Source organism: Pieris napi, chromosome 11, assembly GCF_905475465.1.
Source record: "Pieris napi chromosome 11, ilPieNapi1.2, whole genome shotgun sequence".
NCBI classification, from domain to species: Eukaryota; Metazoa; Arthropoda; class Insecta; order Lepidoptera; family Pieridae; genus Pieris; species Pieris napi.
In genome coordinates, this window is record NC_062244.1 from 11,422,751 (window position 1) to 11,442,571 (window position 19,821).

At 34.3% G+C, this 19,821-nt stretch overlaps 1 protein-coding gene across 7 annotated transcripts in view; it reads left to right on the plus strand.

Annotated features, from left to right (window-relative positions):
* Nucleotides 1–19,821, plus strand: part of LOC125053879 (POU domain, class 6, transcription factor 2) — a 133,334-nt gene that overhangs the window by 85,109 nt on the left and 28,404 nt on the right. For 4 of the 7 annotated variants that reach the window (XM_047655481.1, XM_047655480.1, XM_047655486.1 and 1 more), the window contains 4 exons: nt 13,947–14,076; nt 14,546–14,719; nt 16,692–16,832; nt 17,239–17,722. In XM_047655481.1, the coding sequence (XP_047511437.1) occupies nt 13,947–14,076; nt 14,546–14,719; nt 16,692–16,832; nt 17,239–17,722 (929 nt within the window). Of the gene's footprint in view, nt 1–10,996; nt 11,355–13,946; nt 14,077–14,545; nt 14,720–16,691; nt 16,833–17,238; nt 17,723–19,821 lie in introns of those variants that run through there. The other 3 variants (XM_047655483.1, XM_047655482.1, XM_047655485.1) reach the window with 2 other exon arrangements.

Consider the following 19,821-nt stretch of genomic DNA (forward strand, 5'->3'; position numbering starts at 1 on the left):
ATAGTTCGCTACCATTGGAAGTTACGTTAGTTTAAGATTTTTATATGTGCAAAAACTATTCATTGATAAATTACATATAATTCTATTCTCTTCATTTACCGTACTTAACACGCGTATTAATTATGCTTATTAACAATTAAAGGCAATACGACGAATGTGGGTCAAGACGGTTAAAACGAATAAATCAAATGGCAACCATGATCTCATGTTACTATGTCCAGTGTAACTTGAATCCGCTATAAATCTTATAATAATACCAATAAGGATGATATTAGCTTGATTGGGGATCACATTTCGGTGGTTAGTAAAAGGCCGACAGCGTCATTACATTATTTTAAGATCATTATATCGCTGAGCTATTCATGACTGATATTGTAGGGATAATGTTTGTTCTATTAACGCTATTCTTTTAGATTTTCAGAGCGGAATGACTGTTATTGCTTCAACCGGAAGTGTTGAAACGATTAATTATATATAGTAACTGCTTTTAGTGTGAAACGCGGAGATTTCTATGTACGCAATTAAACAAAATTATAAAAATAGCATACACCACGGACTTTTTGTATGTGCAATTAAGATCTTTATATACAGTAGGTAAAGGAAAACATCTTAGGCCAAAAATTCTAATTAACCAATACCTTTTGTTTTTTTAAAGATATTTTTTTCCAAAAGGGCACCCTGTTCTATATAAAACGAGGAGTACGCTCGACAGATGTACTTAAGTAATAAGCACATGGACACTTAATGCCAGAGGGCTCGCGAGTGCGTTGCCGGTCTTTATCATTTATATCCTGACGTATAAAGTACCTTGCTTTAACAATCAAACAACGATAACAATCTACTATTATTGGTTTAATATGCAGTTCTTGCACTTTCCCCTTTTTCCTTAGCAGAGTTGCCTGGAAGAGATCGCTTGTTAGGGATAAGGCTGTTGCATTATAAAGCCTCTTTATTTCCATAATGAATAAGATATTAAACAAGTATATCATATGATTAATTATTACATAATATGTGCATGCATTAAAAAATAAAATCAAATATTACTATAAATAATCCTTAACTTCCAGTCATAATTAATAATTTCAATGTATACAAATTTTAAATGATAAATTCAAAAAAAAATAAAACAAAATCATTACACAACATTACAACACAGCATTATCAAAGGCTGTTGCATGATTGTCCATTTAAGTTACCTGATTTTATATCTACTCTTGCAACAATCAAAATAACAAAATGTTAATTACAATAGCTAAACGAAACTAAAGATAAAACTCAAAATTATAATTCAAATCCAAATCAATTATAAACACAACTTTAAAATATTACCACTAAGTATAATCTATAATTGTTCATAATGGAATCTCATGTTACTAATAACGATTTTAATGTACGGTGAAAAATTTGTAATTGGTGAAATCAAAGAAATAACACGCCAACAATCAATTTCAACTATTAAACAGAAAACGAATTCGACTATAAAGCGTCCGATAAAATTACAAAAGAAATCAATAAAATAATTAAAATTTCTAATCGCACCAATTAGTGAATGAATTTATGGTTTCGCTTATTAAGACGCATATTGCCCGAAAGATTAAAAACTACTTGAATGCGCGGGAACCCTTTTTCTTAACAATGGGCGCAATTAAGTTATTATTCGCGTAAAAAAGTAACGACAAGTGATGCGTAGGCATAGGCGTGAAGACAAAGAAACGCCGACTATTATTTTGTATTCAATATTGCGGATTTCTCTGGAGTATCGATTTCTATTCCACGGTTATTGAAAGCTTTCTAGAAGCTTGAGCTCCTGGACTTTTTTGACATTAAAAAGTTAATTCACTACTGTCGGGCAAGAGTTGCGTTTGAATATTTTTTTATATAATAGGAGGCAAACGAGCAGAAGGCTCATCTGATGTTAAGTGATAAGCCCATGGACTCTCACAATGCCAGAAGGCTCGCAAGTGCGTTGCCGGCCTTTCAATAATTGATACGCTCTTTTCTTTCTGACCTTAAGTCAGTAGGCAGCTGGTTCCACGTAGTGTTGCGCAAAAATTGCCTTAAAAACGCTCACTTGTAGAAAAAATACTTGAATATTTGAATTTCGATCGATATTATTTTTCATATATTCTCCTTTGAGTACTCGTACACAGATTATAAAAACGCTCAACTCCGGCTATAAAGTTCCTATACGCATAATTTAGCATCTATCATGAGCCATAGATAATGCATTTTTATTTTTTATTCGCGCGCTCGACTCGACAGAACAAATAAACATAACAGCCAACAACTCGCCGCGCGCCCATAAAAAGCATACATTTGACACCCCTTATATTTGCTGACAAGGAAGCGAAAGGGAAAAAACCAGGCATGCTCTAATTAGGTTGTCGAGTGAGAAAGGCATTCGTCAGCACAATAATAATTAACACAGGATGGTAATGAAGCGCGCCATAAAAACTAATTGGAGGTACTAGGAGTGTAGGAGTCGGTAGGAGACTTGTCGCGGGGGCTGGATCATTCGATTGACTATTGTTCCAAATTCAAAACGGTTGTAATTACACGTTTTGTAGGTTTTACTTGTACTTTCTAATTAAACGTTACCAGGATTTTTGGTTATTTAGAACTTTTTGGCGCCATATTTGCTCGTGTTTCCGAAAATATTGGTGAATGATAGAAGCGGGATTATTGACATAATATAATATATTATTTGTTTTATACCTATTGTCTATATTTTCTTAATCAAAAAGCTTATAAATAAATTCTCCTATCAAAACAAATAGAGCGCTAATGTAGTAAACATGGCGCCGTGTTTTAAATCGAAAAGCCGGTGCGAACCGTCTATCAGCTAGTTGAAAAGGGAAATCAGTCAATAATGCACTAATTTCCCCTCCTTAATGGCTCAGTCCGGCCCTCTACTCAGACACTATTACGACACTGCAAGTTAGTGTATAATGAAATAACTTAGTTCGGGCTTTTAGTTACATATCGATGTGTTTGTTAAAGATGTTTCGTGTTTGAATTAGGTTTTATATGAAGAGAAATTTCACGTACATTCTGGTGAAGTGACTCTAATATAAATTTGATTAAGAAGCTTAGTCTTAGTCATTTTAAAATCTATGTTAGTTCAGAAAAATCATGAGGATACGGTTATGTCTAAGGCTCAAATATTTACGTGTATCGGACACAGAAGCCTGATCATCTACATCTTATTGAATATTATATGGTGAAAGTTTATATATGTAAGCGTTGTTATAATATAAATTTGGAAGATAATGATTCCCCCTATAACGCGGTAGACCCGGAGCGCTTTATAGGAAATGGCGTTGTAAGAGTTTTCTCGTAAAATCGTTTTTTTGAACAATTCAAAAACTTCGAATTTAATAAACTTATTTAGTTTAATTTTATAACAACACAATTGAAATGTGCAAAGGTACGCAAAACGAAATATGTACTTGACAAATCATTATAAATTTCACACTACAGAAATATAACTTGAGAAATCTAAGCGTTATAGGGCGGATTATTGTATTTCTAATGACAATATGTCGCGATATCACAATATTTTAGTTCAAGGTGTGGTTAAAAAACATCAAATCCCTTTGGGGTTTTATAAACAAGGCGATTAGAACCATTATCAAGAGACCGCGCTATACCATCATTACCTATCATTACGACGCATTAAGTTTTTTGATTATCCCTAATTCGTATAAAACAGAATTTTCCACATAATTGTACTATAGGTGTGACTGTCATTATTTTAATTGCAAATGTCGATTGTAATTGTGGCTTACGAATATGTATTCTTTCGCTTTCTTTTGTTTATTTTTCACGCAAATTACGCGTATTAGTTTTTTCAGTGATGCTATGTAATTACTGTTATGTCGTTTATTTCAGGGAATTTTACACAAAACAGATTTGAAAATTTAATTGATGTGTAAATGAATTTTTTATTTTATAAATTTCGTAATTGAATTCGGAATTACTAACACGATTTGAATTGTGACTTACTTCCGGGTATACGTAGAAGAGCGTAGCAATATTTTGCTACGAACTTTCATCTACGTAATTATTTTTAAATATATATTTTACAAATTTCATATTTATTAGAGGAATTTTAATTTATAAATATCTATCTATATAAATTAGCTAAACTTTACTAACTTATGTAGACCATTAAAGAGAATCCCTAAGTTTGAATTCCTGCGAAAGAATAACTGTTAAATAATGTCAAGTAGTACCTACTACTAGGTTGTTTACATAAGAAATTTGTGCCGAGCTGTTCAAACTCCGAAAATACTGTAAAAATAAAATGTTCACTCCACCTTAAAAAAAGTTTATTTGTTTTGTTTTAGATCATGCTCATTAGTATCTTCCCTTAGGATGTCTTGTTAAAAAAGGCTTATAAAATCCATACTTTAATGTAAACAATAAATATCAGGTTGCTTCGCTTTAATTCCAATTGAAACTTGTTAAAAAATTTATACGATAGGTTAAATATAACCATTTTTAATTTGTAATATTATTCATAATCTAGTAAAACTAAAACCCCATTTGGGTAATTAGCCTCAGATCGCGTCTATATCTTTCATGAATTCCTTCTCATTATTGTCAAATTTTAGGCTTAATACAATTATTTATTTTCCTTATTTCCTATTTTTACAGTAACTTAAATAGAAAACTAAACATAAAAACATAATATAAACATAACAAGTAAAAACTTAAAACCTAAACCATTTTGTAACTAATTATAAATAATGCAATTCTTGTGAATTCATCCAGTGTGCAACTAAATATATCCCGTCTCACATGCAATAGTGTTTAGAGTGCGCAAAACACGCATAAATGGTGCTTCTCCGAGTAAGTTCGTACGCGCCCGACACTGCCAGCAATTGTTTCTTGCTCATCAATATATGGTGTCTCATAATGTTTGCTTTCGCTGTACGTATTTTAATCACAACTTAAGTTAAGGCCCATCGAGCTCCGAATTTCTTTATCTACACGCAAAAGACTAATCATAATGTAGAACATTTATCTGTCTACATGTTCAGTAGTCCCATACTGAGTACTACGCAGTAAAGCACTCAAACATATGTAACGTGAATTCGTGTATTAGATATATTTGTCGATTTTCAATAACAATCTTATCTTTGTAAACGAAATTGTACGTACGGAGGGCGGTCACAGTTGATGGCGTATACTACTTACTACGCCTACATTTTCAATGCTTTTTTACTTTCTTTTTTACGCCATTTTCCATGGTCCGGCCGGGCGACCCGACCCGCGTTGCTTTTTGTTTTTTTAAATCAGTAAATTGCATATTTGAAAAACTACTGCAGGCTTCGAGGGATGTCGATTGAACGTGCGCGCTTTGTACGCGGTCAAATTTATATAAGGGGATTCTTTTATAAGACAAACATTCGACTGACGGGCGTATATTTATTTGAAGTACGTTTCAATTAGTGGGAAAGTCGACAATAAGTCACTGAAGCAAGGCTATCTTTACAATTCGGTTTATTGACGACTGGAAATGAATCTTTATTGTTAACTTTAAGGTTTTGTAAATGGTTATTATTTATTTTTAGAATCGGTATCATAGATATATAGATTATCAGTTACTCTACATTTTAAAAGCTTGCCAACGCTTGTCACTGATCTTAGTACCAGAAAATGAAAACACCATTTTTAATGTGACAAGAATTTTTAATATACACGGAGCGATAGTAAAAAATTAAACAAAACAATTAAATTATCAAAACTAAATGAAACTCGATATCTAAGTGTGAGGGGAGTAACTATAAGCTCCCAGACCTAGCTCGTTTATTAGAATGCTCAATCTGGATATCAGTTTTAGCCAAAGCGTTCCTTATAAGAAATTGAACTAGAACGCTGATGCTAGCTTAGTAAGAACATATTTTGCTTCTTTGCTACCTTCTAAACACCCTCTGTGCGATAGCCCATACGTTCAGTCCAGTACATCATTGTAGGATACGCTAATGTCACGATCGATTATTAATAGAATTACTATTTGCCTTTGACTAAAGTACAGGAAACAATATAGTTATACCACTTGAAATTCACGGAATATACTACGTGTAAGCGGCTTCTAAATAAGTTCTTTTAATGATTTTATTCCGGTCCCATAAAACCTAGATTATGTATAACTTTATAATTTGAAAATTAATTATAAATAGTACACGCATTATAACGCACCCGCGTTTGTGGGTCAAAATTACCCTTACTTGGGATGGACCAGTGGGATAAAATAAGAGAGGACATCCATCAGAAACCTGGGAATATGGTATAAAAGGAATGGTGGGGAAGGATTGGAACGTGTGTGAAAATGAGAGACAAGTGGAAGAATGAGTGTCCATGGGCTACGATGACTGCTTTTTTTGGGCGTCTCGTTTGCCCTCTATTCTATAAAAGAAAAAGTGCAGGCTATTTTTATTTTATTTTTTATGGATAAGAATACTTGCAGGTGGTACCACAATTAATTGACTCTGAATTTAAATTAGAATCAGAATTCGACAATTTTTAGATTGTTTTTCAATAATCGTACAGTACCAATAATCACAACCCCACACCCTACAAATCAATAATACCCATTAAAACCCTAATAATTGTTCCCTAATTCAATTCGAATTTCTATTTTGAAAAATTGTATTGAACAATTTAACTAAGCAATTGAGTACACGCGCCCCGGGGGTCCCTGCTGTGACGTCATGCTCTTGCGCATGGACCTCTATAATCACATTTATGCGTACTTGTTATTAAGTAGTTGATAATTGGAATTTAAAGTGAATTTGACCTATACTTCACCACAGTGTCGACTCAATAGAAATCAGGAGAGACGTTTTTTAATTGCTTGATTTAAAATGTATAGACAAATATTATTCTATAATACAACAGACTAGAAAAAAATAAAAAATGCAATGTACAAAGTACACAATACACATGTCAGAAGTGAAACTTCTTTGGCAAATTTTTAAGCCTTGTTCATATTTGTACAAATCTATCTTTAGATTTCCGAGACTTAGACTTAGGGAAAAAGAAAGATGTATTAGGAATTTATTCAATTTAACTGTCATGAAAATATTAAAAGCGTCGAAAATTAATATAACTTATAAATTTAATTTTTAATGTATTTATTCGATAGTAAAAACACGTGGCATTTTAATTTACAATTCTTCATTTGAGATTTCAATAAATTATTTTGCATAAAATATAAAATACTAATATTTCATTAATGCCCTTTACAAAATTTTAATTTAAAAAATATAATTTCTATAAGGTAATTCGCCCTTCTTACTCTCTCTCAATCGGGCTCAATCACTCTCTTCCTTTTCTTCGACAAAAACGCTGCACATCTTCGTGACGCTAATATTATTGTTATTGCGTTGCGTTGCTAAAATAATGAACGTTAGTATCAAAAAATTCCGTTTATTTGTTACTGTGATGACATTCAGCAGTCATACTTAGCATTTCTGGACTCTCAATCTTAATATCTTCAAGAACTTGCAAAAACTTATTTCCCATGCTTTGAAAATACATCAGCGATCCAAAATCAATTTCCGGAGTCATATTAGGGTAAACAAAAATACACTCTGATCAGTTCAGTAATTAGTTTACCGGCCAATAAATGGTTGGTAATTGAAGGGAAATTACGATATAAATGAAAAGTTTCCATTGAATTTGATGTTATTTGGGACCCTATGACATCTGCCATTTGTAGACCCTTGGACTTAACAACCCTTTTGTAGGCGTTATTTTGACGAATTACCAAGAGGTTAGTACGTAAATTTTATAGCGGTTTTTAATTATAACAGCTAGTTCAAGTTAATTTTTATAAAAGACTAGCAGACCGGCCAAGCGTTGCTGTGGCTAAGGTTTTTGTTATATCACATAGTGGTAAACTATTCAAAAGAAACGGTAGGTGAACACCAGTCATGGGGACCACCAAGCTTTTTTGGTGGTTATGCCACAGCGCCACCTGTTAGAATTGTGACTACCAAATAATAATCGAATATTTTGTAATAAAATAATATTGCGGGTATAAATTGAGATGTAAGCTTATCCTATCTTTTAAGTTAGTTCAAACTGCACACGGTGTGCAAATTTGATTGAAATTGGTTCGATAGTTCAGGAGTCCATAGCGGACAAACAACGTGACACGTAATTTATATATATTAAGATTTTACAGAATAGTCCTACAGCTTTCTACATTATGTACCATCGAAACCTTCTTTTTTCCTAATAAGTAATTTGAAAAAGAAGTAAACAGCCCAAATAGAAGAGTTTTCCTCCAACTTTGGTTTTGATCCTTTTGGAGTAGAGACTCTTGGGCTGTGTTATGCACAGGCACTATTTATAGATTTAAGTTGGCTCCTGGTATATAGCACCGGCTGCCCCAAGGCTGCTTTCTTCGCTCAACGAATAAGTATCGCAATACAGCAAGGAGACCCAAAGCGACCAAACTTATGAAATTTGCTTAAATTTTCTATTTATCAATTTTTTTATTATTATTACTAGTTAAGAATATAAAGATAGATTTCACCAATAAGGACATCATATCTATGCTTTAATAAAGTTTCTAAGTAAGGCTGGGTTAGTTTTTTTACTAAAACAATATTATAAACCCGACAGCATAACCATTTTTCAAAGCACAATATGTTCCGAGTGCAACAGAGTGGTTGATAAAATATTAAAATTTAAAATTCGAATGTCAGTAACTTACAAAGTGTTGACATGCGGCGCCAAGTTCAAATTCGCTCCAACATGACATTTCGCGCGTCGATCCACATGATTTAAGAATTTAGGCGGAATGCACATGCGGTCATGCACTATACATTCATTCGCGGAATATAGATAGATTGATTATATATTTGTCCGCCGAAAAGATTGTATTTGTATCTTTTAGTCTTAGAGTCTCTATTTATTATGTCACGAGAATAGTTAAAATGTTCTTAATACATGGCAACTTCACTATGAATACAACAGATTTGTAAACATCTCAAAATCCCTTCGTAATTGTAAATCTTATTAAGGCTTTCCCTAATAGAAATCGCAATATCTGATCTTGACCTCACAGTACTATTTTGAATTTGAATAGCAAAATCACTGTGGGAAAACAGTACCAGGAAATAAAAATATAAAACTGCAAATCGAAATCACACTTAACCTGATTTATCAATTTTTTTCTCGCAGGCTAATTATTATGATTTGTAGTTGCTGTACTTGAATTCGATAAAATACGAAACATAATTAAAAAGTGCAACTTAATTGCGTGCTAATTAGATTTATTTTTTTATTCATGATGATATTTCAGTTTAACAAAATACTTCAAGTCTAAATATTACGTCAGCCGTTTCAATTAATATTTCTTCGTTGTCGTTTCGTAGTCGAATCGAGTGCGCGACACCGGACTCCTGTCTGCATAATACATGGCCATACAGTGTTACCGTACGTCCGACTTTAATTATATATCTGCTACAATTTCGCCTTTTTTTCGAGTATTTTTCACAATTCCTCTCCCCATCCCCCGGTCACCCTACCGAACGGGCAGTTTAAAAAAATGCTTACGCGTGTGTGTAACATATCGCATTTCGTCGCAGCCAATTACGCCCTCGTCGCCGGACTGGATCTCAGCTAGGCCCTTAGCGCGCCCGCAACAGTTACAACGCTACGTGCAAGACATCTAACACTGACACGCTTTATTGCAATCACGCTGGACGACGCGGGACCAATAAGCCCCGCTCAACTTTTCCTGTAACAGGCTGTTATTTCACGATTTTAAATCGCTTCTCAACCCGTTAATGACGCGAGTACAAGTGCAGATCGGCGGCTCCGTTCGGCCGCGGACCAATCTATTTAATAACCCCCGCCGGTGACACCCCGCCCGGCGGCCATCGCCAATTTTTACCCCCTACACCCTAGCACCCGCCCTGAAAAAAATCCAGAGCGTTTTAAAATTAATGAGTAAAAATCTACACACACATCCGCACGGCCAAGTATGCGTGTATGCCCGCGCCCGATAATACCCACTTTGCGGCCAAATAATGAAGTGTAATGTGTTCGCGGAGTCGGACCGCTCTAGCTCCGCGCGCTCAGACGAAATCCGTGATCGGCGAGCCATTTCCATTAGGACCAACTATCGGAGGAAAAATTGAGTACAAATTGAAAATTGGACGGGCGCGCTAATTCCGAGCGGAGCGGCGCCGCGGCACAAGCGAACGCAGTTAGATAACATTTGTAGAGGCGGGGGGCGGGGGTGTCGCCCCTACGCAACGCCGTTTTTATTTTGGCCGGCCTTTGCCCCCTTACCCCCTTCGTTCGTCCAACTTCATCTGAATAATTACTGATTTTTTCGTGTACCGCTGATTATTTCGAATGTTATTTGCTGGTGATAATTTTTTCTGCGAACCGTTGTCCGGTTTGGTCAGCCACCTCATATTTTATTCTGTGGTTGAATTTTAAACAAATGTTCTCTAACTCAGCCGCATCAACTATTAAGCCAGTTTTCACTTTGATTTTAAAATTCACAACACATTATCACCGAAACACCACCCAATCATCCAAACAATGAAACACGAAAATAAATACTCAACGTAAAAACAATCTATAGTCCTTATAATCAGCCCGAGAAAGTACAACTTTCTAAATTGTCTAAACAAATTTCCAACGATAACTAGTTTACGTAAAATCCATTCGAAATATATATATAAAAATCAATAATAATATTAATATTCCTCATTGCAATCTCCTCTTATTGAATGTGGAATATTAAAAGTTGAGTATAATAAAAATGCGTTCAATTAAATCGCTAATCGAAAAGTCTAATTATTATGCTTATTCGACAAGTGACAAGTCGAGCCGATGGCGATCGCTTTGGCAAGGATTTCGGGTGACCGCCCACCACCCCGCGGGGCCGCATTTTTTCCAACCACCACTAAAGGGGTTGATTTTTTAAACTGATGACGCTTTCATTCCGCGCTGTGCAACTCGGCGCGCGGCTGTATGTGTGCCGCGGATAAATAAATAAAAAAATAAAAAATATGAACGCCAGGCCGATACGTGCTGCGCTATCTAACTAAACTTTTAACAAAACTTTTCAACGCGTACAAGTGGAAAAACGTGCAAATAGTTTCAATAAAAAACTTTCTAATAAGATTTTATTATCACGTGTTTGTGAGTAGTGCGTTTCTGAACTTTCAACAAAGTTTTCGGCTTCGGGACGTGTTGTGAAAAATTCGGAAAACTCGCCAACAATGCAGCGTGTTACGGGAAAATTATAGACACTGAAATTTTCCGGAAGTGACGAACTAATTAAAATAAGTGTGGGGAGAATGACATTGTCTTTCGTAAGTAATTTAAAAATTATATATTTTATTCGTTAATTCATATTTTTTCTCGGTTTAATTATGAGATAAGATAGTATAGTATTTTAAGTTGTAATTATAACGACAATAATTGGTAAAATAACTTTGTTCATTTAAAAAACAACTGTAATATACCTACTCTAACGTTATATTATGAAAAACTATTTTGAATATTTCAATAATAACCTGATCCAGATGTATTTGATATTATTAGTTTAAACATTAAACACTCCTAAATATAACAGTAAAAATTTACCATAATATTGAGATAAAAATAATGTATTTCCTTATTAATAATAATCAAAAATCTCTACTGATTAGTTCTATTATTTAATAAATATTAACTTTAAATCAAATCATTATATAAAAGACCTCATCTAATAGTTAATTACACCTTATGTAACCCACACGCCGACAATTTAATTAAAAAACACATAAATAAAATTTATGCATGATTAATTTTAGACAACAATATACTTTATTATATTTCCAAGGCTAATATTAATTATAGCTAATAGCGGCAATTATCTATTAGATATAACCGCCATCGATAAAATTTTATCTTAATTTCCTTAATTATTTATCAATTTCGATAAATACAGCCTTAACAACAATTAAATTAGGATTTCTATTTTATTATTTTTGAGTGAACTGACGATATTTTTAAATTTAGAATGCGTGGTGGATTTTACGAATGTTTTGAATCAAAAGTTTTATATTTTTTTACGATTTATTACTTTTATCTATCAAAATAAAAAAAATACTAGTAAGTTAACTTCGAAACACACAATTAGATATAAAGGCCGGCAGCGCGCTTGCGAGCTTTCTGGCAATGTGAGTGTCCATGGACATAAGCATTAACATTAGGTGAGCTTCCTACCTATTATATATTTTTTTTAAATATATATTATTATTATTAGTAAATCACGGTGTGCAAGAAGTAGCAAGCTTTATGTCCACGTATACGTATATTGCTATGCTATTCAATATGAAATAAGTTTAAAACTAAAACCATGAAATCAAAATTCGTTATCCCTAGAAACTTAACAAGCTATAGTCACTTCTTCCTTGCGTCTTTATCCTTCCGTGTCACTTAATTGTTTAGATTATAAGCTTTAAAAACCCTATGAAAATTAGGTACTTCTGATGGTTCTATATGATATATGATTAACGGTTCGTTTAAAGTTACAATACTAACAACGACTAAATCATAATTTGACGTCAAAAGTTTTTTTAGCAAAACCATCCGAAATCTTTTTTCCGGGCCTTAAAACTCTTTTGAACCATGACTTCCTTGAATATACAATATTGGTACCATATCATTCGTATTCGACAAAATCTAGATGAATTTATGTCAGAACTTTTAACTTCATAAGAAATACTAAATAATATGTAAATGTGTTTAAAATAAATAAGATTAACACGAACTAATGAAGATTAAAATGAAAATAATTGTGTCGAATTTAGTACTCTTCAAAATATGTAATATTTATGATTCATTAATAAGAAAGAAATATAATTACTGAATCTAAGTGTCCGTATTTTACACGGTTCGCTAAAGAACTGGAACCCAGAGACAGAAATTGTTCCTTGTTGCCCAATTATCAGCTATGACTCTAGGTGTCGTGGTCCAGCGATTTGTAAAGAATCGTAAATTGAAATGTGGGGCATTGATGACGGTTCCTAGACACAGTTATGTTTAGAAAATAATTTAATTATAGATATTTATTTATTTATAATCTTACAGCTAACATACATAGTATAAAACAAAACGCTTAAATATTATACAAAGCCAAAACCGAAAACATAAGTAAGTACATTGAAAGACAAAAAGAAAAAAATAAATGAAAACTGAAGTTTAACATTAAACAGTTAATATTTAAAAGAAAAAACTAAATTGTTACTGCTTAACAAAGTCACAGTCTTTCCGCCTCTCAGGAAATATTAGAATATTTCCTCACATCCTCTTTATTGAGGCGGAAAATATCAATATCCTCATAATTAGTGTCAAAGTTAGATAAAACCCGAAACATTGGCGAATTATGAAGGTAATTCGTGTTATAACGAGGCACATGGAACATGTCGCAGCAGGAGGGATTCTTAGAGAAATTAACGACAGCAAATAGAGGCTATCTATCCGCCCATCAAAAAAAAAAATATAAGTCTTGCTGACTCCGTCGACATCTATCGAAATTGATACTGTTAAAAATTAAGGAAGACAAACTTTTTTGTATATTTTCGACAGCTTTTATATATTATGGAGACCAGATGAAACATGCCCGCGTAAATGGCGTTCAGATCAGATTGATAGAAAGTAATGTTAACAGTCTATCATTGCAGGCATTTTTTTAAGAAGACGAACCGTTATTCAAACCGTGAGTAATTGCAATTAGTTACCAAGAGATTAAGCGGCTGTAGCAGCTTTAATTGCGCGTAATTGTATATTCTTATAAGAATACTGCATTGATCGACTTGCCCCTGCTTTACAAACAACGCAACGCTTCCATTTACAGTACTAAATATAGCAATACTAAGTCTGTTTTAGGCATTTTTAAAGTGTGTTTCCATTGTCAGCAGGCGGAGTCGGACCGGGAAAGCGGCGCTAGTTCGCCGGAGGGTGGCGGACCGCGGGCGCAGCTAGCCGAGCCGCGGACCCCGTCGCCGCGCGAGCGCACGCCGCACCAACCCCACTTGAATGGCTCTAGTGAGTTCGTACTGAATGCTTTTTAATTATTACATTAACATTTAAATATATTCTGCTATTATATTCTTAAATACTAAGAATATTGTGTACGAAATGCAATAATTGACCTTAAACGAACGACCATAAGTTTGACAATTAATATTAACGTAGGGTATTTACAAAATATGTCCTAATAATATTAAAATGTTTGAAAATCGTAAATGATTCAACGTATTTTCTCAATAATAACAGTACTAAGCTCTTCCGAAGGGTATTCTCATTTTCTATAATTTCACTACCCTATTTATTACATATTTTTTTTATGAAAATATTTTCTCAATAGACATTGATCTTCCACATCTTTGGGTCCTAACCTAATCATAATTTCATGAAAACTTCTAAAGTAATCTTGTGTTGAACCTTTATGATATTTCTATACATTAATTCCCTAATGTATTATGAGTGTACAATACAACCTTTAACCCCACAGTGGCATCGATGTTCCAAAACCTGCAAAACCTGGCGAACATGCAACAAGGGATGCCGATTTCTCAGCAACAGATGTCACAGCAGATGTCGCAGCTGGCTGCGAATCTCCAGGGTCTCACTTCCATGCCGAACCCTGTCATTAATTCGCCACTTAATTTGAGTGTTAGTGCACCAGGTAATGATGCATTTTAAATTATACTTAAAGCATGATTAGTGTTTTCGACGTTATATCCTACGCTTTTTGATGAGAAACATTTGAGTTTTTTAAACGGAAAATTAATTAGAGTTAATACTTACAAACAAAAAATAAATACTTATATATTACTAGCAGACCGGCCAAGCTATGCTGTGGCTTAGGTTCAAGTTATATTACATAGTAGTAACCTATTCAAGGGAAACGGTAGGAGAACACCAGTCATGGGGACCACCATGCTGTTTTGGTGGTAATGCCATTAAATTGTAGCTTATGTGAAACGTTGGTACTTTCAACACAGCGCCATCTGTTAGAATTGTGACTATCAAATAATAAACAAATATTTTGCAATAAAATAATATTGTGGGTATAAATTGAGATGTAAGCTATCCTATCTTTTAAGTTACATCAAACTGCACACGGTGTGCAAATTTGAATGAAATCGGTGCGGTAGTTTAAGAGTCCATAGCGGACAAACAACGTGACACGTAATTTATATATATATTAAGATAAGATGTGTCGCGTTATTGAATCATATGTCTGTTTCTATATTAATGTCATAGATTGAACATTTGTCATGTCCCACTTCATTCGTTTTCCTGTTGCTATAGTAAAATATTCTCAAGACTAACGATATTTTTCCTATTTAACTTCAAGATATCGTGAAAATCTAAAAAGTGAATATTACTTCGAATTTAAACTGTAAACGTATAATGTGATTAGGCTAAAAATCCAAAAATACGTTAAAAGCTAATATATCATCATGTGTTAATAACAATTACTTGTCTTAAATAAAGATTATTATTTTCACAAATAGAAATTCAAATGACGTCAAGGCAAATTTTGTTATTACATAATGTAAAAAACCCTTCAGCTTTATTAGTATAGATTACCCTAAAACACTTATCTCCATCTGCAAAGCTTTCGGCCCAAATTAAAAAGTCCAACTTGATTGCGCAATCCCATAAATACTGGAGTAACTAAAAATTTAGAAACAAAGTTGCAATTGAATTAAGCTAATTCTATTCTCGTCCCCTGCACTTCGCAGATCCTATTTTAGCAAAAACTGTTACCTTTTGCCTTTTAAGCCCTTAGGTTTGAGCGCGTCAAATAGACCACTCAGCTCTCGAGGGTTAACCACTAATTAGACGGAATGGTATAATAAGCGAGACAAGGTTTGTGCATTAAAAACTTGAAAATCGAGGTCAGAAATTAGGTAATTACCGAACCAAATCGATTAAAAATCTTCCCCATCAATCGAAATAATGAGTTGAATTTTTTCACGCGTTATCATTAAGAATTTTATTGTCTTAATAGAGATAATTATACATTTTTTTCGGTTCTTAATTGATGCGCTGTATTACAAAATGAAATGTCATGGTGTATGATATAAATGTTTTTCGTTTTGTTCGTGATTTGTGATGCTCGAATGACGATATCGTTTTATTGTCTCGATTATTTTATTGTTAATAATTATAATAGAAAGTATAGGCTTGATTTCAAGTACCATGACAGATGGGTACCGTTATGCCATATAGATAGAATCATTAAATACAAGTAGTACCTGATTGCACAATTAAGCAATTTTTGCAAAATTCAAATTTGGTTACGGTATTGTCAAAAACGGTTTTCCATTATATTTCGTTGTTTCGTGTTATAAATTTTATTGTTTGTTGTACAATACAACTAATCGGGTGTGAGAGGTATTTGTTGGGTTTTATTTGTTAATGCTAAAGTAATATTCGATTTCTATATCAGCATCAATCGTGTTTGCTTGTACAGAGATAATTTCATAGGATCATAAACAGAAAAATCTTCATACAAGTGCATGTTATACATTCCTCTTTGACATAAATATCATTAAACAACGTATTATACAAATGAATTAGTTTTAGTGATAAAGAAAGTTAATTTACCGTTTTTTGTCTAGCATTTAAAAAAATATTCTTTTCAGGAATGGGATCACCAAACCCAGTGAGCAATAATAATATGCTACCACCAGCGATGCCATCACCGATGCCCCAACTCATACTCGCTTCTGGTCAGTTGGTTCAAGGAATCCAGGGGGCACAGCTACTTATACCGACCTCACAAGGTGTGTACAATAATACCAAAAAATTACTCTAAAATGCCGAAGAGAGCATCTGATCACGAGCTTCCTGGTAGTGTCCTTATATCAGTATACTTCCTACCCGTTATCTCCCTGTGCTATCAAAAACTAATAACCTATATCCTGTAGTACTTTGAAATAATAATTTTCACACCTTGCACATTGGGTATATCTTTTGTGTTCGATTCTCGGAAGTATTATTTCGGGTCAAAAAGGCTGATCACACGTTTACCTGGAAATTAATAAAACTAATGCGGAAACGTTTCACAGGCAATTATGACTACATCATTAAGAAATCAATCTATTGTAGAAGACAAACGTGATATGTATATTTATCTACTATCGTAATTTATACTAGACAAGTTATTTAATACAATATATTCTTCAACAGGAATCGCAACCCAAACAATCCTAACAATACCGGTGAACCACGTGAACTCCAACGATCAGATGGTAAACTTAGCACTTAATAACGGCCAAGTGGTCTCCACATCCCTCGCCAACCTTCAAGCAATGGCCCAGCCTCACCAACTACTAAACTCAAACCAGCAGCAGACAAACATACGGCCGAACATGCTGAACCCATCTCTATCAAACGCCTTATTAAACCCCGGCTTGCCGAACTTCCTTTCGAACGGAGCAAGTAATGCGCAGGAGTTGCTTCAAGCGTTACAACAACCGCAAGGGAATCACAACCTTCTGCAGACGGTGCAACAGAACAATATGCCACAGCAGATGCAAGGCAGACGGTCGTCATCGCCCAGACCGGATAGACATTATAAGGAGAGAGAAAACTTTGAGAGATTCGTAGGTGGATCCAGGGAGAGGAACGAAAGGGATAACACAGGAGCGAATGCAATGAACAGTATTAATAGGTAAGTCCGTTTATAACAATTTTTATTATTAGCGGTGAGTTGAGGACAGGTTTTGCCCGAAAAAGCTGAAGTTCCAGACATATTCATTCCGATTAGATTTAGATGAACATGTTTTAAGAACATATCCAAGAGTCGAATCGTGTCAGATATAATATGGTGATGGCCTAGTGGGATCAGCTTGCGACTCTCAACCTTGAGGTCGTAGGTTCGATCCTGGGCTGTGCACCAATGGACTTTCTTTATATGTGTGCATTTAACATTCGAATGGTAAAAGAAAACATCGTGAGGCTTGCCATAGAGCCAAGAAGTCGACGGCGTGTGTCAGGCACAGGCTGGTCACCTACTAGCTAATTAGAGAAATTACCATGAAACAGATACAGAAATCTGAGGCACAGACCTAAAACGGTTGTAGTGTCACTGATTTTATAATATTTTAAGTCGTATTTTATCAAACAACGTTACGTGTATTATGAAATAAACGTTGTGAAAAAATGAGGATATCACAAAAATTGCACTTATAGCTCCGGTTTTCATGCAGCTTAGGAACTAACCTGTTAGAAAGGATGCTCGAAATCATTAAACCAAATATTTTCATGTCCTAATGAAACCAATCAAAACTAAAATTCTCCTAAATCTATTTCTATGAAATGTTTTCCCGTTTCATTTGGATCAAAATTTGAAATTTGAAATTCAAATTCGTTGGAGTATCTTTTGATGGGTTCCGGGACTGCGTATATACAATGACCTGAACATTACTCGTGACTATTTTCGTATTATTTGTAATTATAATTACATGATTTACATAATGTGATACTTAAAAACTTCTTTGTGCGAAATTTCCTTAAGGTATTCTCATCATTCCCATTGATGGCGAGTATGTGATTCCGGCTATCCGCTTTACGATATTTAAGGTGAAGGCCTAGATGAAAACTTAGACTCCGGTGCTCCCAAAATACCAGCTTCTTCTTCTCTTTTTCTTTTGACCAAATTCAGCGAAAGGCTTGTCGAATTGTCAATCTCCAATACAATGTATCTCAGATCAGTAGGATCGACTTGATTCTCTCTCTCTACGCAGAGACATTGCAGCTTTATGCGTCTTCTATAAAATGTATCAGAACACTCTCCTTCTGAAGAGTTGGTCCATTAACTGGATGATTGGAAGTCTTCCACGGTTCACTTCATTAGGCATCTTCTTAGTTCTTCTGAGAACTAGGGAACTGTAAATCCGGCTCCCTGTTGAGGTCTTCTCTGGGAAAAACGACAACCAATTGTTTTAAAAAACATACTTCGAAGGTATGAAACGCACCCATTAAAATGAGTCTTCTGTCAGAAACTACGATAGTGTAACCCAAGGTATGAGAAAGACCCTTTAAATAAATCGCGTACGCTGCGGAAGCTATTAACAATAGAGTGTAAAGTGTCACCATATGTCTAACAAAAATATTCACTCGATCGGTGAAGGAAAACATCGTCAGGAAACCGGCTTGCCTTAGACCTAAAAAATCGACAGCATATGGCACAGGAAGTTGATCACCAACTTGCCTATTAGATTGATCATGAAACAGATACAGAAATCTGAGGTCCAGACCTAAAAAGGTTTTACCACTGATTTATTTTTATTTAACCGAGACAAGATTTAGGCTATAGAAAGTTACCGAATTAATGCGGGTGAAACCGCGCAATAATAAACGTAAAAAGTCGATAATAAAAAAAACTAATGTTTTATCGGTAGATAAAGTTGGCGTGGGTGCAATGACAAATGTTAGCTGTAATTATGTGACAATGAGCGTAATTACTCGGCCGACACGAATGTGTGTGTTTAATCAACGGTAGTCGGTGTAGGCATTAAATGGAATTTGAAAGGGTCTGCGAATTACGTCTTTGTATATTGCAAATGCTAGTTTCTTCATTCATATTCCTAGTGAGGCATTCAGTATTTAGATAGTCTGATGAAACCTGGCATAGTGGCTGCTATGTATCTAAGAACTATCCGTATATAATTGTCCAATTTTACCGAATAAAACGATAATTTAAGAATTAAATTCAGATTTTAACATCTGAAGAAGTGATTCAATGTTTATTGATTGGTTTATCATTCT